Genomic DNA, 25,553 nt, shown 5'->3' on the forward strand with positions numbered 1-25,553 from the left:
AATTAGAAAAACGTATGTCACATAGATTACCTCTGCTTAAAACCCTCCCAAGGGCTTCCCACGCCTCCAGAGTAAAATCTAAAGCCCCAAATATGTGCTACAAGACCCTTCTCTGTCTCATCTCTCCTCCTCACTCCCCTCCCACCCTTGTGTCTTCCTTGCTGTTCCTCGCGTGGACCACACTTACTCCTGCCTAGAAAATTCTCATGACACGTATCCACGTGGCTTTCTGCTCCAACCACCCATTGCTACAAACCAAACCACCCAAGACTCTGTGTCTTAAAACAGCGCCAACATGTATTTTGCTCAGGAATCCTCACTATGGGCGGGTTCTGCAGGGTCCGTTCGGTTCTGCTTCCCTCGATGGCTGGGCTTGCTCAGTTACATGCTGGGAAGTGAGGGTGGCTGCCCGGGGACCTCCGCTGGGGGCGTGTCCCAAATACCTGCACGTGCTCTTTCCATGTGGCCGCTTCACTTCCTCGCGGAATGTTGATTTAGGTCCTCAGAGTGAGCATCTCAAGAGGGCCAGGCAAAGCTTATGGCCTCTTACAGGTTAGCTTGAGGAGCCATATGGTGAAACTCACACTGTAGTCACAGCCTCACCCAGATCCAAGAGGAGGGGACACGGAGGAGAGTCACCATCATGTGGTAAGATGAGCACACATGATGGGACATACTCGCGTGGCCGCACTGGTTTCCTCACCTTGTCCTGATAAACTTATGTAGAATAAACTCACCAGGCACACCTTTTCCCGACAAACCCCGGGGAATACCTTCTATCTCTTTACCTTGATATAAATCTTATTTATAAAACTCCTTACCACCTTTAAGCGCTGCGTAAAAATGTGCTCAATGAATGACTACATCATCATCACAACGAAAAAGATGGTGAGGACTGTTTATCAAGAGCCGTCTATGTGACGGGGACTAAAAGAATATATCTATTTACGCGTCTTATCCCATCAAGTTCTCCCAGAAGCTCTAGGAAGTATCCGTGTTCCTACTTGATGGATGAGAAAAGTTCACGCAGCTGGTAAGAGGTGGGGCTGAGGCTCAAAGCCGGGCTTTTAGCTACCACACTACCGCACAATGCATTTAACTTTGTGGTGCTGCAGGATGGGTATAGGGTGGACCAAGGTACACGTTTGTCTTCGCCTTAGTCTTGGAGGAGAACAGCTGGTGCGCCACGGCCAAGATCACAGTGTGATCTTGTCCGGCTGCGAGTGCAGGGGGAGGATGTCCCTGGGTATTCCCTCAGAAGCCCTATGGGCAACGAGTGGCTATGCCGTATCATTTACTTCTTCCCGCTTCCCACTTTCTTTCCAGTCTGGGTGACTGCCAATGCCGTCATTGTGGAAACCCCCCGGAATGTTCTCCGGGCTGCCCGGGGAAACAGCGTTACCCTTCCGTGCACCTACCACACTTCTGCGTCCAACCGAGATGGATTTGTGCAATGGGACAAGCTTCTAAGGAGTCACTCGGTAAGGATCCTTAAAAAATACTCCTGTCGTGGGAATGCGTATTACCTGACCACGACCTCTTAGGGGACAAGCACTAAAGAGTCTTTCAAAAAATGTTAGAATAAACGTTAACACCCAGGCTGGGCCGACGGGAGGAAGCAGTGAATGTTGGCTCCGGGGAGGGGTCCTTTATATGAAAAAGTGACCTTCTCTAAAATACCCTTCTGCTGGACTGTCTCACATGACCTAAATTGTGTCATTCGAGACCGTCATTCCTTTTCACGAGCACAGAGCTCTCCCTGAGACCAGATTTTATAGGCAGCATATTCCAGGCCGTTCTGCCCCTTGCATTTTTCACTTAATATCGTTCTCGGAGAGCTTCCTGTATCAGTTAATAGAGAGCGCCCGCATTCCTTAAGAGCTCATAGGAGTCCATTGTGTGGAGACACTGTTAATATTTAACCAGCCCCGCAGTGATAGGCACTTGTTTCTTCCCAAGCCTCCAATAACCAGTAATAGCCATTTCCATATGTCATTGTGTTCGTGCACAGGTAGAATGCGCTCCCAGAGAGGGTGCGTGCTTTTACGATTTCACGGAGGCTACCAAGCTGCCCCCCACGGGGCAGCATTTTGTGTTCCACCAGCAGGGCCCGAGTGCCTGTTTCCCCACGGCCTCAGCTGGGTGAATGTGTGTGTCTAAATAACACATGCTTGACAGAAGACCTCGGGGGAGGGGAAGGGGGGAAAAAAAAGTCACAGAGAGGGAGGGAGGCAAACCCTAAGAGACGCTTGGATCCGGAGAACAAACTGAGGGCTAAGGGGGCGTGGGGGAGAGGGGAAAGTGGGTGATGGGCATGGAGGAGGGCGCTTGTCGGGATGAGCACCGGGTGTGGTAGGGAACCTGATTTGTCAATAAGTGACATTAAAAAAGTAAATATATAAATAAATAACACATGCATAGCACCGAAGTTGAAGCAGTAAAAAGGTACCCAGAGTGAAAGTCTGTCTACCTCATACCCTAAACCCCCAGTCTCCTGTTCCCCTCACCAGAGGGAACCACCCTTAACAGTTTGGGGGTGGCCTTCCATAAAGGCCATACACAAATACAAACGTACGTGTAGACTTATGTATGTGCACATATACATATATGAATATGTATGTTTACACAGACTACCCGCAGGTGGTTCTGCACTTGGCTTTTTTCTGTTAATACGTACCATGAAGATCTTTTCATACGTCAGTACATTTATATCTATCTCATTTTCTTTTTTTTATTTTTTTTTTTCAACGTTTTTTATTTATTTTTGGGACAGAGAGAGACAGAGCATGAACGGGGGAGGGGCAGAGAGAGAGGGAGACACAGAATCGGAAACAGGCTCCAGGCTCTGAGCCATCAGCCCAGAGCCCGACGCGGGGCTCGAACTCACGGACCGCGAGATGGTGACCTGGCTGAAGTCGGACGCTTAACCGACTGCGCCACCCAGGCGCCCCTCTATCTCATTTTCTAACCATCTGCATTGTGTTTCATTTTAGGAATGTGCTATTTGTACCAACGATAGACATTTGATTTCTTTCCTATATTTTGCTGTTACGAGTAACGCTGCAATAAATATCTCTATATGAGTGTCTATGGATATATATATACACACACATATAATAGCATGAAGGTATATTTAAATTATATACATATAGGATCAATTATTTAAAACGGAACTTTGGCTCCTAGGTGGCTCAGTCGGTTGAGTGTCCGACGCTTGGTTTCTGCTCACAGTTCGTGAGTTCGAGCCCCTCATTGGGCTCTGCACTGACAGCCCGGAGCCTGCTTGGGATTCTCTCTCCCCCTGTCTCTCTCTGCCCCTCCCTCTCTCCCAAAAATAACTCAATAAAAACAAAATTTTTAATGGAACTTTTGAGTCACAGGATATGTGAATTTAAAACTTTTATAAATAAAATCGAATGGCTCTCATTAGATGTCATGGCAATGTCCACTCTCACCAACACGAGGGCACCTCCTTCTCCAACACAGAGCATTCTCCAGACTGTTTGATATTTGCCATGTTGATAAGTGAAAAAGGTATCTCGTTATTGATCAAATTCACATTTCTCTAATTTTAAGAGGTGGAGCACCTATTTGATTTTTTTAATTTTATTTTTGGAGGGGGGGGAAGAAAAAAGAACATCCAAAATTTATTCTCCAGCAGACAGACAGCATCAGCTGCTAAAACTACAGGGGTTTCTCTCCTGCCTTCACAAGGCACTATTTGCTTACCAGTGAGAAAGCCTCTGGTGTGTTCTTTGTAACAATATCCACTTCACGGTATAAATGGGCACCAGGATTGTGTTCCATTTACAATCCAGGAGGAAAGGCACAACGTGGCAAAAAAAAAAAAAAAAAAAAATTTTTTTTTTTGGATCCTAAAGTCAGGGGCAATCACGCACACAGACTTTTTTTTTTTTTAATGTTTATTTTTGAGAGAGAGATAGAGTGCGAGCAGATGAGGGGCAGAGAGAGGGAGACAGAATCTGAAGCGGGCTCCAGGCTCTGAGCTGTCAGCACAGAGCCCGATGAGGGGCTTGAACTCATGAACTGCAAGATCATGACCCGAGCCAAAGTCTGATGCCTGACCGACTGAGCCACCCAGGCGCCCCCAGACAAACTTTTGATAACAGTCCTGATCTCCTTTTCCACATAGACGGAGACCCCCTCCCAGAAATTAGGGTCTTTCTTTCTCCTTCCTTTGTTAAACATTAGAGCCATATTTCCTCATTTTCTCATGCTTAGCATTACATATACAAAAAGGGGGGGAGGTTAAAAAATCACAAAAGTATCTTGAACGTCCCCCGCTCCCCAAACGTGCCTGCCAGAGGTGAGCATTGGGACCCTGGAATACCCAGAGTGAGGGCATTTAGCTTTCTCCCGGACAGGAGAGAAGGGGTGACCCAGGACACCCAGGGCGTACAGCAGAAGGACGGATGGTAAAGGAGAGGAAATCGTGGCCTGCTGCACCTGCTGTGTGTGGCTCCAGGGACGCTGATGGGCCACGGGCACACGTCCTATCTATTTCCCGGAATCCTAGCGGGAAAACCTAGAGAGGGAAGCTGCTGCCTTCAGCCTGAGAAACTGAAGGATGTCTCTTTCACCACCACGTGGGTTCAGCCAAGCAGATGCAAAGTCGGCCAGGCACCTCCCCGAGTGCTTAAACACTAAAGCTCTTCCGGATGGCTCCCTCACCTCTGAAAGGATCTGAGGCAATCCCCTTGAGAGTAAGCAGGGGTGCAGAGGAAGGGATTCGCTCTGTGTTCTCAGGGAGATTCCTGTGACACGGGCGAGGGGATGGGTGATCAGGGAGAAGCCACAGGACAGCTGTGATTGGAAGGGCGGTTGGGGCATGAAGAGTCGGGGGCAGAGCCAGCAGGGCCGAAAAGAGCCGAGCTGGGAAGGATCTGCGTCCACCGACCGGTCCACAGCCGAGACCGGCCCTCGTCTCCCGCCCTGATGCTCCGCCCCTTCTATCTGTCCCCTCCGGGGCGGTCACAGTGACGCCCTGCCCGGCAGGGGGCACTCCATTAGCCAGCTCGAGTGCCCCGGCACAGGCTGCGTCTGCCCGAACACTAGGCCTCCTTTTTCTAATTTCCCCAAAGGACACGGGCGGCGGCACCCCTGACACTGTGGCCACGCTGCCGTCTCTCCCCAGCGTGCTCGGCCCGCTGCCCCCGCCAAGCCCCTGGCGTCACCAGCAACTTCTCTTCCGCTGACTTCAATGTGCTCCTCCGGCCTCCGGTTTCATCTCATCTGGCGCTAGCAGCTCCCACTATCAACCTCTTTCAACCTCCGTCTCGAATCTTCCTCCCTTGGCCTTTCGGCAGTCTCTTCCCGGGTTTTCTTCCTACCTCTCTGACCTCGCCTTGACCTTTCAGAACGAAGTAACCCGGCACTTGGCGCACCTTCTTCATTTACCTGGGGCGGCTTCCTGTGGCCCACGGCTCAGTCAACATCTAGGTCACTGACTCCCAAGCCCCCATCCCTTGGAGCCCAGCTCCTACCGAACTCCCCCCCGCCCCCCTGCTCCCCGCCCCCGTGTCCCATCAACACGTCAGGCACATCACGTTTAGCACAGATGAAGTTTGTCTTAGAACGTTCTCTCTCTCGGGGCACCTGGGTGGCTCAGTCGGTTAAGCATCTGACTCTTAATTTGGGCTCAGGTCATGATCTCCGTGTTCTCGGTTGGTGGGATGGGGCCCCACATCAGACTCTGCACTGAGCATGGAGCCTGCTCGAGATTCTCTCCCTCTCTCTCTCTGCCCCTCCCCTCAAAACAAATAAGCATAAAAAAACCCATTCTCTCTCTAGGTGTTTCCTCTCTTGGAAGTGATATCACCACACCCAAATATCTGGGCCAAAGACTCTCACCCTTGACGTCTGCCACTCCCCAACCCTATACATTTAATACGCCCCAAGTCCCATTGTCTGTCCCCTTCACGCTCCTCAAATTCACTCATTCTTCCCATCTGCACGGGCACAGCCTTACCTCATGACCCATCACTTGTCATCTGAATTGCTAACTGCGGATTTCCTAACCGCCTTTCCTTCTCCTAATTCATTCCCCACCCTGGGTTGAAATACGCAGGCTCTCCATGCTTTGGGGGTAAAAACGCAAACTCTTCAGGCCCATATACCCGGAGCCTGCAATCTGGTAACAGAGAACCACCAGAGTTCAGGCCCTGAAGCCACAACATCTGGTTCAAATCCCTGCCCTGCCATTCAGTTAACCATGTAAACCTGGGAGAAGTCCTTAACCTCTCGGGGCCTTGGTTTCCGCATGTGTGAAATGGGTGTGATCATAATACCTCCATCACGGGGGTATTGTGAGGATTAAGTGAGACAATACATACAAAGTGCTTAGAGGAGTACCCAGCATGCAACACGTGCTCAGTAGACAGTCTGATCTTCATTGCTACCTGCCCGTGGCTCACCTCCCGCCCACCCTTCACTGCACGCTCACCTCCTTTCCTGTGAACCACTTGGGGTTGACCCGGAGCTTCCCACGCCGAGGACCTTCCCCGTTGTTCTCCGTTTGCCTAAAATGCCGGATACGTCTGTCTTCCTCCAACAGGCACCGCCCCAACTCCCCAGCCCTTTGCCTGGCCGGTTCTCCTTTGTCCTTCGGGGTCCAAGGCACTGTCTTCCGGGAACTCTTCCAGGAAGGCTTCCCTGATTTCCCAGTTTAGAAGCAATACCTCTCTTCTGAGGTCCCATAGCTAATTATCGGGCGTTGTTAACATTGGGTTGCCTATCGCTCTTGTTACTCTTTAAGGGCAGAAATCATGAGTGACCCGTTTTTGTTTTTTGTTTTTATTTTTTTTTTAATTTTTTTTTCAACGTTTTATTTTATTTTTGGGACAGAGAGAGACAGAGCATGAACGGGGGAGGGGCAGAGAGAGAGGGAGACACAGAATCGGAAACAGGCTCCATCCAGACTCTGAGCCATCAGCCCAGAGCCCGACACGGGGCTCGAACTCACGGACCGCGAGATGGTGACCTGGCTGAAGTCGGACGCTTAACCGACTGCGCCACCCAGGCGCCCCGAGTGACCATTTTTGAATGTCAGGCACACCTAGTAGGTCCTCAGGAACAATTATGTCTAGTGCTCACAGCAAACCTAGCACGTCGGGCAAAGCCCTAACTGCTTTGCATATATTATCTACTGTCCTCCTCACAAAAATCGTATAAAATAGGCATTATTATTTTGACCTCCATTTCGTAGAGGAGGAAACAGGGAGGCCAGCATTTTGCTCAAGGTCATACAACTGGTAAGTGGAGGAACTGGAATTTGAATAGAGGCAGTCTGGCTAGAAAGTAGTGATCTGAGCCAGTGTCATGTTCGTTTTGGTAAACAACGAGTATATCAACGAATGAACATATTCCAAAGGCACGAGTCAAGTAAATAAAGTGGGCTTGGAAGCCGAGGGGGGGGGCTGCCTAACACCACGTATGGCACATAATAGGTGCTCAATAAATATGCGTTGGCTGAATGAATGAGAACAGACAATGGACTGAAATTGAATGGGTAAGAGAGAGGCCAGAACTGCCCCTTGTACGAAAGGCGACAGTGTGGGGGTCTGAGAAGGCCCCATTTATCCACATGTGCTCCTGCGGTATGAACGGCCTACCTGCCCAGCTCTTCCAAAATTTTCGTTAAAAACATACATGCACAATAAAGGGATCCGCAAACGGGCACCACGTATTAGAGCTGTGTGTTCTGATGGGTTGGTGTGTCGGCACTTTGGGCTTGGGAACGATGGGTGAGGGTGGTCAGCACGGGCTGCAAGCTCCGTGCTGAGACTTGGGGTAAGACCGAGTGCCGTTTCTTCTTCCTCCCAGGAAATGGTGCTCATCTGGAAATTTTTGACCAAAACCCTCATCAGTGGTGAACTTTACAAGGACCGAGTCAATGTATCTGGCAACGCTGAGATCGCAGATGCCTCCATCACTATCGGTCAGCTGACTATGGAAGACAATGGCACCTACGAGTGCTCAGTGTCACTGATGGAGGACCTGGGAGGCACCCCAAAGTCACGTGTCCAGCTCTTAGTCCTCGGTGAGTGTCTCCATCTCTTTCCTGGGCCAGCAGGGCCGTGGTGCAGGGAGGGGTGCAGGGAGGAGGAGCTCCCTGGTGGTCAGGTAAAGCCAGATTCCCCCAGGGCAGGGGGCTGCTCCTCCCTTTTTATTCTGAGCTGTGTCCACCAAGGACAGTTCCCCGGGCAGAGGAGAAGGCCTGTTTGGAGTGGCCCCGGGGTCAGCCTGGGAAATTCTGTCCCTGCTCTGTCCGGTGCTCTTCCCCATGCCCCAAGCTCTCTTCCTTTTCAAGGCGAACTTATTAGGGAGAAGCAAAGAGAAATCGCAGATCCTAGATAAGGGCTCTCACTGTGCCTTTCTGTGGTGCTGAGGGCCAGACATCTACTTTAGTATCTGCATTTTGTAGACGAGGCCCAGAGAAAGTAGGCACCTGACTCAGAGTCCAACTGTTACTGGGAACATTTTAGTCAATGCCTATTCTATGTCCAATAGGAGGAATGGCCTCTACCCTGGGAGGTGAGCAGCACTTTATTTTTTATTATTATTTTTTTAACATTTATTCATTTTTTTTAAAAAATCTTTTTAATGTTTATTTATTATTGAGAGACAGAGAGAGACAGAGCATGAGCAGGGGAGGGGCAGAGAGAGGAGGAGACACAGAATCCGAAACAGGCTCCAGGCTCCGAGCTGTCAGCACAGAGCCCAACGCGGGGCTCGAACTCACGAACCGCGAGATCATGACCTGAGCCGAAGTCGGACGCTCAACCGACTGAGCCACCCAGACGCCCCTAACATTGATTCATTTTTGAGAGACAGAGAGAGACAGAGCATGAGTGGGGAAGGGGCAGAGAGAGAGAAGGAGGCACAGAATCTGAAGCAGCCTCCGGGCTCCGAGCTAACGCTTTAAACCCAAACGATGGATCATTTTCCTTTGTAGTCTCCCTTTACACTACTTGGTGGGATTTTCTTTTTAATTGAATAAAGTGGCTGCCTGGAAGCATTTGTTGATATAATGCCAAACAGTATAGCCGTGAATAAAGAATAATTAACTGTCTCTTCCTTCCGGTCTACCACCAGCACGGTAACTAGTGGTGGTACTGATGTGGATTCTTCCATACTTTTCTCCATGTGCTTTCAAAACACGCACATGCGCACATGCGTGTGCATGTACACACACACACACACACACACACACACACACTTTTTCTTTCTTTCCTTTCCTTTGGGAAAAAAAAAGAGATCATATTATAAAGATCACCCTGCAACTTATCTTGGGTAATGTTACGTGCATATTTTTCCAGGTCAATATTGATAGAGCTACCTATTAGCATACGTTCGGTCACATGGATGTACTACGATTTGTTCCACTGTTCCATACTGATGGATATTCTCAGGCTGTTCCCATTGTTTTTTGTCTGCACAATACTGATATCAATAGATACATAGATATTCTTCCACTCCGTTGTTTTTATTTTTATTGGATAGATTCTTAAAAGTAGGATTTCCAGGGGCGCCTGGGTGGCGCAGTCGGTTAAGCGTCCGACTTCAGCTCAGGTCACGATCTCACGTTCCATGGGCTCGAGCCCCGCGTCAGGCTCTGGGCTGATGGCTCAAAGCCTGGAGCCTGTTTCCGATTCTGTGTCTCCCTCTCTCTCTGCCCCTCCCCCTTCATGCTCTGTCTCTCTCTGTCCCAAAAATAAATAAAAACGTGGAAAAAAAATTAAAAAAAAAAAAAGTAGGATTTCTGGGTCAAAGACTATGCTCTCATTAAATGGCAATCCGTCCCGGCAAAGTGTTTTCCCCAGAGCAACTTACATTGCTGGGAGCATTATCTGAGCATAACTGTGTCCCCATATCCTTACCAGTACCGAATGTTACCTATCTTTTAAATTTTCGTAAATATTGTTCATTCGTTAGGTGAAAAAAAAAAATCAGTTGAGCCTAAATCAAAATCTTAATCCAGCCGCTAATAGGCCTCACTATCCCCCAATCGGGCCCAACCCCCTAAAGCTTAGGGACCAGCGGCGGGGAGTGAGGGCTTGGGTCTGTCTCCTTCCCCTCCTTAGTCCAACTCCTTCCACCCCGCGAGGCCATGTGGCTCCTCTGAGGCCATGGCCAAGGGAGGCAGGGATAAAGGGGAAAAGGCAAAGGCCTGCTCCCCTGGCTGGACCAGGTACATCTCCGTCCTGGCCCTCATACAATTCCAGTCACGGCGGACCTCCCCACCACAGCCTTTTTGGGGGTGCATGGTGGGTTCCTCCACCTGACACAGGTAGTGTGTGTGCCCCCCTCCTTTTCTCTACCCAGCCCCTGCTTGTGACACTCACTCCTGCTCTCCGCGCACCCACTCTGGGCTCCCTGCAGCCCAGCAGGCAGAGTCCTTCCGTATGACACGAATCGGCCCCCGCCCTCACCCTGCCTTCGCAGCCTGCTCCGGCCAGCTTCTCTCGGCAACAGGCAGGCCCCACAGTCTTCAGATGGGTCCCCAGAAACGCAGGAGCGACTATAAAGTCCTTCCATCATCGGGTTGCAGGATCAGCACCCAGGAGCTTACAGGTTTCCGTCACTCAGGGAGCTTCGGCCAGGGAATGAGAGATGCTCGCTCTAATGGCAGAGCACCCCAGTCTCCACGTGGGATTCTCTGGGTGCCTCCCTGACTTGAGATGGGGGACATGCCTCCTTCACTTCTAAAAGAAGGAGGTGGGGAGGGGCGCCTGGGTCACTCAGTCAGTTAAGCGTCTGACTCTTGATTTCCGCTCAGGTCATGATCTCATGGTCCGTGAGTTCGAGCCCCCTCCTGGGCTCTGTACTGACAGTGCGGAGCCTGCTTGGGACTCTCTCTCTCTCTCTCTCTCTCTGCCCTCCCCCCCCCACTCTCTCTCTGTGTCTCTCTCTCAAAAGAAACAAAATAAAAACTTAAAACAAACAAAAAAAAAAGGAGGGAAATGCTTCCGGATCTCTATTCCTGAGCACTTCCTCAGAGGAATCTCCTTCCTAATGAACCTCCAGGCTTCTTTCCCGTGGGTGGGAGGAGGGTGACGGATAACCCAAGGGTTTGCTCCTGGAGAGGCTGCTGGGACCTTTCTCATGCTTCTCCTTAATTCTGAGGACACTTGCCGTCCTGGAAGTTGTGGTGGAAATTCTGAGACACAGAAGTCCCGATCTTCGTCTTGTTGACGATTTCTGTCATGCATTTGGGGCCCCTTGTCATGAACGTCTCTCTCCACTGCCTTTGGGACTATAAAAATGAACTTAATGTTCTTTCCTTATGTCTTTAAGTCTTATTTTTTACACTCAGACCTTTATTATATCTGGAATTTATTTGTGTAAATAGGATGCTGGGAGTTTAACTTTGTTTTCTTCCAAATGGACAGTCAATGACATCGGCATCATTTGCTGCAACAAAGAAACACTTATCATTTCACCAGACTTCCAGCTTTGTCACATATTAAGTTCTTACACAGACATGGCTGTTTTTTTACTCTTCATTTTGTTCATTTTCCTTTTGATTATTCCTCTGCTGATATGACATGGTTTTGATTACAGCATGTTTAGAATCAGGATTGATATGTATATTTTAGTTGGAGCTATCAGGCTTTTAATATCTGGCACCGTGTAATATCTTTTCTTGCTAAACTTTTCCCAAACAATGTTGTCAGTTTTTACACATTTACTCTTCCATGTTAATTTTTAACATGTTGCTTAGTTTAAAATAAAAGTTGATTGGGGGTGCCTGGGTGGCTCAGTCGGTTAAGCGGCTGATTGCAGCTCGGGTCATGATCTCACAGTTTGTGAGTTTCAGTCTTGTGTCAGGCTCTGTGCTGACAGCTCAGAGGCTGGAGCCTGCTTTGGATTCTGTGCCTCCCTCTCTCTCTGCCCACCCCCTGCTTATTCTCTCTCTCTCAAATAAATAAACATTAAAAAATAAATTAAAAAAATAAAAGTTTACTGGAAGTATGGTCAATTTACACCCTAATTTGCAAAGGAATGACATGTTAAAAATATTAAGTCCTCTCATCTAGGAAGATGTATTATCAGATTCAATGACCTTCAATAACAAGGCATCTCTGTAGAATATTCCAGGCCTCCTGTGGACAAATGCGGAGCCTTTCTTTGTGTGCAGGAGGCAAGCAAGGAACCCTTTCACAACCCTGCACCCATCCCCAAAGCCAAATTCTTTGTGTCCTCCTGCTCTGCAAACAGAGGGGATTTATCTTAAATAGAGAGAAAACTACCATCAACTTGCAATGACCTCTGTCTGTGTGAAAGTTGCCAGAAATTCATGGTGCTGACGGCTCCCATTTACTGAGCACCAGGTATGCACCAGGCATCTGAGAGCTTTACAGATATCAGGGCTTCTAATCTTTGCAATCTATCGGTGGAAGCGGACATTAACACTCATGCTTGATGAAGAGAACACTGAGGCTCGAGAGGTTGAATGACCTGTAGAAAATTCTCCAAGCTTCCATGGAAACAGGACAGCCCAAACGCAAAGCCCTTCACTGCTCCACCTCGTAAGCCTGCCACTCCCAGCCAGCAATGGGCGCAGTTCAGGATGATTCCCGAATTCTTCTAGATTGATTCTCCTTTTCAAAGTACCGTCTCTTTGAGTGGATAGCAGACGTAAGCTTGAGGATGATGTTTGATCGCGCCCCAGGCAGTAACTTGTGCTTTGCCCGGGGCCAACAAAAGAAGGTTGGAGGGGGCAAAGCCGTGTCAGCCCTGGATGCGCCCCTAGCCCTCGTTTGCCCATAGAACACCCACATCTTGGACACGACGCTCATTGATAAGCGAGAGTCTGTAACTGCTCTTCTCCGGGAAGGTCTTTGCTTAGGGTCTGGGAGACGGCCGGTGAGTGCACGAGCCATGGTTTCTGCGTCTTCACTGGGAGCTCTAGAGGGTCTTAGACCCTTGGAAACATCCCCACCCCCTCTCATCTCAGGGACCAGGCTGTCATCGTCACACTCTATCCTCTATAGCATTTTTACCGCTGTGTTTTAGTTGCTCCCAATCTAGGTGGCGTGCCCCGATGTGTTGGGCTAGCTAGCTCCGTTCGTTCGAGCAGGGGGCCTGCTGTCTGGAGGGCTCCTCGCGTAAGAGACTCAAGTACACAGAGCTCAAGGAGCTCTGCTCGCCCGCTGTCTCCCAGTGTAGCGACCTTGATCCAAACACATATAAGGGCGTCTGGTGATCCCTCCCCTCTTAAAAATACTAATAAGAAAAAAAAAAAGAGAGAGGGAGAGAAACTAAAAAAGAAATTCAGTGGCGTCCCTAGGTTTTATGCTTGTGCGCGTTTACTTCAGCTCGGTCCCCGACTGACCGAATTTGTAGCCTAACACGTAGCACTTCCTGCTGCCCTAGCCCTGAGCGCCCTCGAAGCCCCCCCGCAGTTCCAGCAAGTGGGTGCAGCGTCCCCCGTCCCTGGACGGAACATGCAGCCCGTTCCAATTAAGGCTTTGTAAACAATGTTGCAACAAACCGTTCTGTGCGCATAGCTCTTCGTTTTTTATCTGCATCAGCTCCCGGGAGAGAGAGAGAGCACCAAGCCAAGAAAACGCGCATTTTTCGCTGGTTTCTATTCTGCACTGCTGATTGCCTGGTAGCCCCCGGCTGAATCCCTCGCTTCCCCTGGTCCTTTTCTGGCTGATTCTGTCTCCTTCCGGCTTCCCTTAAGCAGCTCCCGTGTTCAGCGGCCAACGCGCTGGTTCGGGGCTGGGCACCCAGACGTCACCTTAGTGTGAACGTCCGCCTCCTCCCTCCCCTCTCAGGGCCAGCTTCATTGTAAGACGGGGACTGGCTAGCTGGGAGGGCAAAAGATACAGTTTAATCTGGGAAGGTGGAACTCGGTGAAACCAACGTTTTGCTTTCAAACAGAGGAAGAGAGCGCGAAAGAAAGTGAGAAATCATTTTGTACCAAAGGTTAAGGAAGCCCATCAAAATCTTAAAAAAAAAAAAAAAGTTTCCAAATGCCTTTGCCACTGGGTTATTTTTAGGCAGAAGGGCTTTAATTATACGGGGCCGCCCCCTCGGGCCGGGTGACCTCACCGTAAACACCGAGCCGAGAGCTTCCGGACGGAGGCGGAGCCCACGGAGCTGGTCACCGAGCCGGGGAAGCCACCTGGCCCGGGGGCGGGACAGCCCGTCTCCCCGGCCTCTGGCGCCCCCTGGCGTCCTCGGCGGGAGGGGCGGGCTGTGGAGCGACGCGGTGCCCTAGCGCCCCGGGCTGGCCCCCCCCAGCGCTCCGGCTCCTGAAATCCTTCCAGCTACAAACTGGGGGGAAGGACGAGCCCACCCAGAACCCGGGATCTCCGGGAGCCCCGCAGGCCTCACAGCCGCGCAGCGGGCGGAGGGACTATTTGAACTAGAGCTGACTCGAGGCCCTAGCTAGTTCGGATGGGGTAGAGGCTGGGGAGGGAACCCTTAGAGAAGGGTCTGGACAGAGTGAGGGCGGGAGCGCTGGGTTGAGGCGGGAGGGCAGCTTGGGGGCTGAGGTTAATGGCCCCGGGGTGACAAATACTGACACATTCCTCCGGAAGGCTGGCCTCCTAGGCGCTGGTTGGTCTCTTGTCATCTCTTCTGCCTCCGGAGTGAGTTCAGGATTTGCCTTGATAATTTCCCCTAGCAAAGCTAGCCTCCGGTTTGTTCAGATTGCTTTTCTATGCTCCTTTGCCTCGGACCCTCGTCTCCCCTTTTTGTCTTGGATCCCAGAGAGAAACCTGGACGCAGAGGGGCCTGGCTACATTTATGCGCACTTCGTATGACGCTGGTTGTTGTGACACTTCTCAGGGGATACTGTATTTTCAGCCAGCTCTCTGTGAAATAAAGTTTTAGTCCCTTGGTAAAGGCATACTGGGCAACAGGGTGATGCTTTTGATGAGTGGAGAGGGATGTTCCTGTACCTCTGGAGAGTGCAGAGGCAAAGCTTGGCTCCGCAGCCCTGACCTAGAGCCAGTCTCTTGGGAAGCCGTCCCCCCCCCCCCCCCCCCCCGTACCTGCTTGCTGGGCCAGCAGAGAGGAGGGCTCCTTGTCAGGGCGGTGAAGGCAGCAGCCTCTTCCTTCCCGGGCTGCTTCACTCCTGGCGCCTGGACCAGGATGTAAGAAGCCTGTTCTTGAACTTCGGGCCTCTTAGGTTTAGGGGCTGTCCAACCGGGCTGGCATAGGGGAGCACCTGTAATGTGTTCCATGCTTGTCCCACACCTGGCTGGCCCTCCCTAAAGCAGCAGGAGATGTGGGTCACACCTACAAACCCCCTGCCTGTTTCAGAGAAAACCTGGTTCTGGTTGGCAGGGAGAGGTGCATTCTGGGTAGCTTCCCCCAGCAACTCCTGGTGGGGCTACGCAAGACCGGAAGGCAGGCTCCACGCTCCGTGACCACTCAGTGCAGCACTATTTCCTGGGCAAGGGTCTAAAGAAAGAGGTGGAGGGGACAGGCCTGCCACACAGCAGTTCAGTAATAGCCCTCTGCACTGCGTGTCCTCCCCTTCCCTGCCCCAAGGACACTACCTGAAACCTCACGCATACTTGATGCTTCTTCCTGCCTCAGAGCCTTTGCACATGCTGTTCCCTCTGTGTGGAGTGCCCTCACCTCTCTGACCACCACCACCTCCATTATTGGCCTTGTTTAGTCTCATTCTTCCTTCAGGTCCCAGCTCAGGGTGCGATGGGGTCAGAGTCCCTTCCCTACCCTAGCAGCCTTGCCTCCTGCCTGGTCATTGTCCAATTACTTGTCTCTCGTCCCCACCGGATTCCTTGAACACAGGAAGTCGCTCACTATGTCGTCCCAGTGCCCAGCGGTATCAGACATAATAGGTGCCCAATATGGTTTGTAGAATGAACCCCCCTACACAGTGGTAGTTAGTGCCGAGTGAAAAACACCGGCTTAAGGTCTTCAGGAATTATGGGAGATCAGGTTAGGATTGAGTTCAGGGGGGCTGTTGGTTTTTGGAGCCTCCTTTCTGTAGGCTTCCCTTTCCCTGTCTCTGCCTCTCTGTCCAGCCCCCCCTCCTTTCTGTCCTCATTTTCCACCCAGAATGCAACTCTGCTGCCCCCTGGGGTTTTTCCAATCACCCAGTTGCTCCGAGCAGTTGCGTTTTATCAGCAAAACATGGGACAAGGGTCATGCTTAACACAAAGGGAATATTCCTAAGAAGTTTGAGTTGAAGGGCTCCAGAGAGAGGGGTTTTCCCCTAATCCAGGGGTGGGCAGATGTGGCCAAATCCAGCCTGGGCCTGTTCATACATGGCCTGAAAGCTAAGAATGGTTTTTGTGTGTATAAAGCTTTATTTAAAAAGTCGAAGCAGTGACAGAGCGCCATGTGGCTCACGAAGTCCAAAATATTACCTTTGACCCTTTACAGAAAAAGTCTATTGTCCCCTTGTCTTACAGATGGGAACACTGAGGGATTGCAAGATTTCCCTAAAATGGCACAGATGAGCCAACATTAGGGGGAACTTGAATGGGCTGGTGGAGAGAGCACTGGAAGTGGAAGTCAGATGACCTGGGTTCCAGTCCCACCAGGCTCTTGCCTAGTCTTCTCTCTGGGCCTCAGTGTCACCCACCTTTATAACAGTGGTGACTCTAATCTTGCACTCAGGATGCTTCCTGTGGCACTGACTCTCTGTGATGGTGACAGGCCACGGAGGAGATACTTCGGGCTGCACTGACCTTCCAGCAGTATTTGTCACCACCAGGCTATGAACTTCTCCACCTGAGAACAAACAAAGCAGTATGTGTGTATTTCTGGGCCAGGAGGTGGCTGTCCCCAAAGTCCCGCCTGATTCATGCCTTCTCTTTGGTCCTTCGCCTACACAGTCCAACCCTCCAAACCAGAGTGTGGCATCGAGGGAGACACCATCATTGGGAACAACATCCGGCTGACCTGCCAATCAAAGGAGGGCTCTCCTGCCCCTCAGTACAGCTGGAGGACCTACGACATCCTGAACCAGGAGCGGCCAGCCCCACCAGGTAACAGGGAAGACAGCGGGGAAGACAGGTGCCCCGCCCACCCCAAGATGCAGGTGATGGGCTGAGGCTGACCAATCAGGCCCCCCCGAAGGCCGTCCCTTTCCCCCACCCTGCAGTCAGCCTTTGATATCTTGCAGCATCTCTAAGTTAACTCGTGACAATACCCATCTTATAGGTTGTTGTGGGAAATAAAAGTGACTCATGTAAAGCACTCAGTGGAAGCACATAGTAAATGTTCATTTGTTATCTTCATTCCCCGCAACTCAATTCTCTTGAATGAGCGTGTCTGGATAACCACTCTGTGCAAAAGCACTGAGGAGAGGAGGATTTTAATTTTGACTACGGTCATGCCCTGAAGGATACATTTGAGGCCCCCAGTCTAACTCTATGGCTCCACTCAAGGGTGGGAATTTCTCATACCCATTCCAGATCCAGGCTGGTTCATCTTAGATTCCGCTGAACCTCAGCTTCCCAAACCTGGCCCCTGTTTATGGGCGTGCCCACCCACATGACCAGGTCCGCTGTAAGGGTCCCACATTCTCAGAAAAGGACACGGTAGGTTCAGCTGTGGTTGCCTGGACACCAGCTTTGTACTGGGAAGCTTGGTATTTGACCTTTGGTCAGGAAACAAACTGAAAAAAAAAAAGTCCCCCGTCCCTGGGCTCAACATACAGCCCGTTCCAAACAGGAATTTCAGTCCTGACCTCGACACTTTGTAGCTGTAAGTCACTTACAGCCCCTCTGACACTTATCCTCATCTGGAAAACCAGGATGATCGTTATACCACCTTCCCTGAGGGCTGTAAGGAGGATAAGAGGAGATCCCATGTGTGATAGTTCTGAACATCCTTGGTAAACCCCACCCCAGTCAGCTGAGCGTCATGAACTGATGGAGTAGGGATTGGGGTATCAGTGAAGGAGGGAAGGGTAATTCTGGGGGCTAGAGCACTTTAGGGGAGGAGGTTCTTGAAAGGTTGAGGGGTGGGCACAGGCCCCGCAGCCAGGGAGGATCTTGAGGGTCCTGGATGAGAGGTGGCAGCCCGAGCTTGCGGAGAAGCCATAGGATCGGGGTTGGGGGGGACGAGTGGAGAGCGGCCGGGAACGGGAAAGCTAAATCTTGCCAATTCGACATCAGGGCCCCTGGGAGACCAGGGTTCCTCGGTGGGGAAATCTCTCTCCAGCAGGAGCCCTGGGAAGTGGGAGGCTGACTTCCCATTGTGTCCCCCTTGTTGACCACAAGGTGCCGCCACTGCAGCGGAAACGTTAGCTTCAGCGGACTTTCAAAAAACTGTGCCAGGTCCTTTCCAAGAGGAAAAGGGGCTTGGGAGCCCCAAGTCAGGATAAGAACAGGTCTTGTGGCACTGGATATGCACTGGTTAATCCCAGAGCAGTTTCTAATGTCCACCGTTCCCTTTGAGGAACAAGGCCCGGAGCCCAAAGCTGGCCTCTGATAACCGGAAGGTCCGAGGAGACACTCTGAAGTCTTCTGTCCTCATCTGTCTGCAATGTGCTGTGTGTGTATACCTTACACGTAGACCGCATCTCTCACTCTGAGGAGTGGGATTCTGATAGGGGCTATAGACCCCCTAAGTATTCCCAGGGTCATAGAGCATTTCCCAAAGTGTGTTCCTTCTAGATGCCTCTTAAAAAAAAAAAAAAAAATCGGGTTAGTTTACAAAATAAGACCGTTAATACTATAACCCCCATTTTTTTTTATTTTTTAAATGTAATTTATTGTCAAATTGGCTTCCATACATAGCCAGTACTCATCCCAACAGGTGCCCTCCTCCATGCCCATCACCCACTTTCCCCTCTCCCCCACATCCCCATCCACCCTCCGTTTGTTCTCTGTATTTAAGAGTCTCTTATGGTTTGCCTCCCTCCCTCTCTGTGACTATTTTTTCCCCTTCCTTTCCCCCATGGTCTTCTTTTAAGTTTCTCAAGATCCACATATGAGTGAAAACATACGATATCTGTCCTTCTATGACTGACTTATTTCACTCAGCATAATACCCTCCAGTTCCATCCACGTTGCTGCAAATGGCAGGATTTCATTCTTTCTCATTGCCAAGGAGCATTCCATTGTATATAGAACCCATAACTTCTTTATCCATTTGTCAGTTGATGGACATTTAGGCTCTTTCGATAAATTGGCTATTGTTGAAAGTGCTGCTATAAACATTGGGGTCCAAGTGCCCCTACGCATCAGCACTCCCTGTATCCCTTCTATAACGCCCATTTTATGGATACGCGGTGCTCATTAGCATATTAGAAGCTCTAAGAGTTGTGTTCTTCAAAAACGGATTTAACCCTCTCTTGATGATGTCTAAAATTGTTAGGTCATGGACCCCTTTCTTAGCACCGTATGTTAATGTCACATGTAAGCAATGTTCCAGAAAACACTCAGAGGTATGTGAGACTATAGGAGAGAAGAGGTAGCATTTTATAGAGAGTGAAATACTGTATAGAAATACTGTACAGTATAGAAATACTGTTGTGGGTTTCAAGGGAAGAATCTAAAGAAAGTGCATGGGGAAAGATTGGAAGAAAATAACCCAAATCACCAGCTGTTATTTCTAGCTGGTGAGATTATAGATGATTTTATTTTATTCTCTGCTCTTTATACCGGCTTTCCCTGCCCCTTCGGATGAGTTTAAACTCCCTTACTGTAAACCCAAATAGCATTTCCGCTTTGAACTCTAATCACCCTGTGGTCACCCTGGTTTCATATCTAGCATTTTCCTACCAGGAGGACACAGACCCTCCTCATCTTGTTTCGAGCTGATGCGAGCAGCCTCCGAAGATTTTCTGGACTGGACTGAATTGAAATAATAGCTTAATGTCATGTACAAAGTCTTATAACGAACATACGTTGTTTTTAGAATGTATATGTATTTTTGAAGACAACTGTCAGTTGCTCCAGGGAGTTCTAGACCTAAAACAGGACTTTTGTGACGCTTGGTCATTTCTTAATTTTGCTACCTTGGGCAAGTACCTTGGCTTCTCTGAGCCTCCAGTTACCTCTGTGACATTGGAGATGGAAATATTTGGTCCGCCGTCCAGACACGATTGTTAAAAAAATCGTAGGAAATCGTCCTTGAGGAAGTCTAGCGGGTAGCACATCCAGACCAGGAAAATCCACACCAAGCGACTATCTTGCCAGAGCGTGGAGGCGGGGCAGGGCCTGGTCTGGACACCAGGAGAATTGGCAACAGATAAAGCTGGTGTGAATGCAGGACCAGATCTGTAACCCTGTGATCATATTAGGACGCCTGGCCTTTGCTATTTTTCTTTTAAGTTTTAATTTCAATTCCAGTTAGTTAACATACAATGTTATATGAGTTTCAAGTATAACCTATAGTGATTCAACAATTCCGTACAACATCCAATGCGCATCGCCACAAGTACACTTCTTAATCCCCATCACCTCTTTAACCCACCCCACACCCTCTTCCCTTCTGTTGCCCATCAATTTGTTCTCTATTAATAATAGCCTGTTTCTTGATTTCTCGCTCTCTCTTTCCTCTTCGCTCATTTGTTTTGTTTCTTTTTGTTAATGTTTCTTTATTTTTGATAGAGAGAGAGAGACATACAGAGTGTGAGTGAGGGGAGGGCAGAGACAGAGAGGCAGACAGAATCCGAAGCAGGCTTCAGGCTCTGAGCTGTCAGCCCAGAGCCCAATGCGGGGCTCGAGCTCACGGACCATGAGATCATGACCTGAGCTGAAGTCGGGCGCTTAACTGACTGAGCCACCCAGGCGCCCCTCATTCGTTTTGTTTCTTAAATTTCAAGTATGTGGAAAACAAGATGGCGTTTCCTCAGAAAGTTAAAGTATTTACCCAAAGAATACAAAAACACGAATTCAAAGGGATACGCGCACCCCTATGTTTATAGCAGCATTGTTGACAATAGCCAAGATATTGAAGCAGCCCAAGTGTACATTGATTGTTGAATGGATAAGAAGTGATATATATATATATATATATATATATAATGGATTATATATATTGGATTATATATATATATATATATATATAATTCGGCCATAAAATGAATGACATCTTGCCATTTGCAATGGATGGACCTACAGAGTGTAATGCTAAGTGAAATAAGTCAGAGAAAGCCAGGACCTGTTACTGGAGCTGGTAGGCCACCTCTGAGCAGTGCCGTGACTAGATCCTGCTTGCCATGTCAGATGTCTCCTCTGGATGAGACGGAACCACCTGGTGGCAGCAGAATCTTATGAGGTTGACTCTGCAGCAAATTAGACGGAAAGGTCTCTCACTCTCCACTCCAAACAGCAGTTATGACGAAGCGTCTTTGAGGACAGGAAGTACGTGTAAGCATAAAGCTCTCCCTTTCCAGGTGAAGAAACCCACAGGATCACAGATTCAGCAGGACGGTGTCTCATGAGGACAACTGGACCGTTCTTGATTTCTTAGAGACTTCTCCCATGAGTCCAAGCTAAGGGATTCGGTTTCGGAAGATCATAAAAGTGGTTACAGCCACATTTTCTACTTACAAAGCATTTTCATGTCATGCCTAACGTATTTTATGTTTCCTGAGCACTTGCAATACACCAGGCATTCTGCCGTGGGCTTGTATCGATTAGTACCTCATTTTATGCTCACAGTTACCATGTGCGCCGCGGATTATGACTATTTCCATTTGTAAATAAAGAAGCTAAGGTTCAGTGCACCTAAATTCCTGGGCCAAAGCCGCAACATTAATCAGTGGCGGAACCAGGCTGCGAACCCAGGGGGTTTGAATTCTAAGCACTTCAGAGTTGCTCTTCCTGCCTGCATTTGTTCTAGAAGGCCCGGAGGTGGACATTTTGTCCACCTTACGGACGAGGCTCAGACAAGTTCAGTGGCAGTGCTCGTATCCACCTAGGAAGTCAGGCTTCCGAAATCCCAGCTGTTTCCACTAAACTGCGGTGACCGGTCTCCTCACCCTGACTGTCCTTCCTTCCCAGTCACAGGCCAGACTTTGTCTCTGAAGAACATCTCCACAGACATGTCGGGGTATTACATCTGCACCTCCAGAAATGAGGTGGGGGAGAAGTCCTGTAACATCACTGTGGCTGTCAGACCTCGTAAGAGCAGTTTGGGCGTGGGGGGAGGGAGAAGGGTAAGGGGGGTGGCCGAAGGCCAGACGCTCCTGTCCCAGGCTCCCTTGTCTAGAGGCCAGTCCTGTTCCCTTGGTTCTTGGAAGAAGAGCCTCAGACTGACTTCTGAAGACCTGCTCGGTCCCGCCCGCCCTTAGGGCTGCTCGGTGGCTATGGGGAAGTGCCCAGAGTCAGCTGCCACAGAGTCTGGACCTTACCCGGTCACTCTGACCAGCTCAAGGACAAGCTAGAGAGGACCTGGCAGGGCTGACAGCTGAGGACGTTTCAGGAGCCTGGGTAGCCCAGGGAGTGTTGGGACCCAAGTCGATTGGCCTGTGTATCTTTGTATACACCTCCATCCTGAAGAGTGTTCCCCGGCCCCACCCGGTCACCTTCCTACAAGGCCATGCCTCATGGAGTGTTACTAGAAGCTGGCTGCGCTGGCCCCTGGGCTGGGAGGGGGACTGGGCCTTTCCAGAGGAATCCCTCAGCACGGTTCGTCATCGTCAGCTCTGCTCACGCCCCCAGAGCCTGGGCTTCTGGCCTGGGAGGTGCACCTGCCCTGCTCTGTGTCTTGCAGCCTCCATGAACGTGGCCTTGTATGCGGGCATTGCGGGGGGCCTGGCTGCAGCCATCATTGTCATCGGCATTGTCGTCTACTGCTGCTGTTGCCAGGGGAAGGACGAGGCCAAGGACACAAGGCAGTGAGTGTCTGGGGACGCCCGTTGGCGAGGGTCTGAGCAGTGTGGGAGGAAGCGTCACAGCTCCTCATGGCCTCTTCTAGTCATGCCAGCACTGGGCACAGCTGCCCCCAGGTGGCGTTGCAGGCCTGGTACCTGACTCCAAGGCCCCCGGTTCCTCAGGCTTCCTGTGGCCTGTGCAGGGACAAGCTTGGGGTTGAGCCCCTGCCACCGTCTGGCCCCTCCTTGTCTAGTGGAGCCGGCCTGTTCCCGTGACACCCTGAGCTCATGAGCAGAGCAAATCTGTGCCCCCTGCCCGTCCTGCAGCCCAGTGTCCCTTTGCATCTGGAGGAGTAGGGACGGCAGGTCCCGTGGCTCTCTTCCCACGCAGGGCACTAGGCCCACCTCCCCGACGCCAGAACGAGGGCAAACCCTTCCCCTCTGTCCTCGTGCCCGCAGGAATCGGGTGGCCTACCAGAAGCCTCCAGAGCAGCTGAGAGAGCTTCAGACGGGGAGGGAAGAGGAGGACGACTACAGCCAAGAAGACGAGAGGAGCTACGGGCGGGAGTCCCCGGGCCACGCTGACCGGTGACTGGAGCACACTGCAGGCTGGGGTCGGGGGAAGATTGCGGTTCATGCCTCTGCTCCTGCCTCCCGTCTCCTCACCCATTTTTCTGGCCCTCCGTCCCCGTCATGGATGGGATGCCTCTTCCCCATATCATCTGCTGGAGGACCTGGCCAAGGGGATCTCGCTCGTGACTGACCCTGCCAAGTGCCCTCACCCAGGAAGTGACCTCTCCCTGCCGCCCGCCTAGCTCAGGGCCCTGGACCTCACCCTGGACCAGGCCACAGCCCCACCTTCCTCTGGAGCCGGGAGGGGGGGCTCCCAAGGCACAGCATGGGGCCGGGCGCTCCCTCGATTGGCCTCAGGAGGGCAGTGGCTGCCAACAGGTGCACACAGGGGGGCGCCTCGGGAGCGCCTGCCTGTGTGCGTATTTGTTGAATAAAAGAGAGAATGAGTCCAGGAAGGACTCCCTGTGATTTATCCACCCTAAGTGAAAACCCCTGCTTCGGGACCCACTTTGGCCTCCGGCTCCCTTTCCAGTTCCTCCTCCCCGCTCCCCCACCCCCCCCCCCCGCCCCAGATTTCCCATGCACTCCAGAAACTGCAACCTCCAACCCACTGCATGCTTCCTCAGGGATTCCTGGCTTTCTCTCTCTGCCTGGGATGCCCATGCAGTTCCTCTCCCTCTCCCCCCCCCCCCCCGTCCCAGCAGGCCCATCTCAAATCCCAGGGACTCCGGATCGTCCCACACATGGGAACAATCTTGTCACCTTGTCCCACACTCATCATGGGCCACACGGCCATTACCTGGGCATTAGTCTCTCCCTACGTTGACGTCTGAGCTACCCCAGCCGCATGACCCTCCTGGCAGGTGCTCACCCCAGCTGAAGTCGGGTCCCTGCCTTGATAGGTTGAGTCTCCCCCTCCGTGGTCTCTGCGATATGTTTGTAGATTCACAACTCCCACCCAACCCCCCTTGCTAGTTTAGGGAAGGAAGTAAAAAAGTTTATATATATATATATATATATATAGTTGTTGTTAAATTTGTTGCTTCATTCAAAGTGCTATCAGTAATAATAAACTTGTTAGTGGAAATTCTTATTTCTTTTTTTAACGTGGGGCTTGTTCCCACCAAGGTAAATCTTGTGTCTCATGGGTTTGTGTCTACTTACTGTATACGTCATCTGCTTCCGAGGAGAGGAAGGCGACGTGATGCCTGAGACTAGAGGGTCAGATCCTGTGGGTCCCATTGCCCATGGCCATAGGAGGGTCAGGCTGTCTCTAGTGGTTGCTAGGGACAGGACAGAATCATACCTGGCAGCCGAGAGACACTCCAGGTAAAGTGTTGGACAGACCATGGCGGGCCTCGGCAGTCAGTTTCCGGGCTTCAGGGAAAATGGTGGAGATGGTTATACCCAAAATGGCGCCCCTCCCGGGAAAGAGGAGAAAACAGTTCTCCTGTTCTAGCCGTCAGAGAGAGCAGGTGGCTCTCCCTCCTCAAAGCAGCATGATCCACAGTTGCTTCTCGCCTCTGACATTGTCTCTTCTGCTACATGTTCAAAGTTCTCTCTTCCGTGTCCCTTCCCATGGCGACCTGTGCTCCCTCCTGTCCCAGCATCTGTTACCATATGGTCTGTTTCTACCTAGGCCTTACGATTTATGAGGACAGGAACCGAATCTCATTCATGGCCTGGCACATGTTGACACTTGGTCAGTGTTTGCAGAATAAATGATGTTTGGTATCAGTGCGTCTTGCCCAAGGTCATCTCCTGGTCTTCTAGATACTTGGAGGCGTCTTCCAGTCCTTATGGTGCAAGGCTGTACCGGCCTGTTCTTGAGGCAGCTGTGGAAGGGCAGGTGTCCACCTCCTCTGACGTGGGCTGGCTTGTCTCTCTGCTTCTGGAGAGGCTCTGAAGGTTCATGTGCCTTAGCCCCAGGCTTGAGTAAGAAAATAGGGGAAATCAGGGCCCACTGCATTAATTCAATGGCCTTAAATCAGGACCTAATGCATTAATTCAATAACGAGCCTTTTGTGAGCACGTACTATGGACCAAGCACTCTGCTGCATGCAGGGTATATTAAGGTCACTAAGACACTCTTACTTAGGAGGAGTGACAGACAGGAACACATGTACATGAGACGGAGAAGATGCCATAGGAACACACTGGGGACCCTCAGGGAGTTCAAGAAAGCTCCAAAGAG

General features: G+C 50.7%; 1 protein-coding gene across 1 annotated transcript in view; it reads left to right on the top strand.

The window, feature by feature from the left end:
* GPA33 (glycoprotein A33) overlaps positions 1-23,814 on the top strand; it is a 37,563-nt gene extending 13,749 nt beyond the window's left edge. Inside the window, exons 2-7 of the mRNA XM_047077070.1 lie at positions 1,327-1,481; positions 7,843-8,059; positions 16,848-17,000; positions 21,975-22,094; positions 22,687-22,810; positions 23,246-23,814. Coding sequence (XP_046933026.1) covers positions 1,327-1,481; positions 7,843-8,059; positions 16,848-17,000; positions 21,975-22,094; positions 22,687-22,810; positions 23,246-23,378 — 902 coding nt within the window. The 3' untranslated portion in view covers positions 23,379-23,814. The remainder of the gene's footprint in view (positions 1-1,326; positions 1,482-7,842; positions 8,060-16,847; positions 17,001-21,974; positions 22,095-22,686; positions 22,811-23,245) is intronic.
* The last annotated feature ends 1,739 nt before the right edge of the window (positions 23,815-25,553 follow it).

Source organism: Lynx rufus, unplaced genomic scaffold (assembly GCF_022079265.1).
Source record: "Lynx rufus isolate CCGP_SWC_20201006 ecotype Redwood Valley unplaced genomic scaffold, mLynRuf1.p SCAF_15, whole genome shotgun sequence".
Classification (NCBI taxonomy): domain Eukaryota; kingdom Metazoa; phylum Chordata; class Mammalia; order Carnivora; family Felidae; genus Lynx; species Lynx rufus.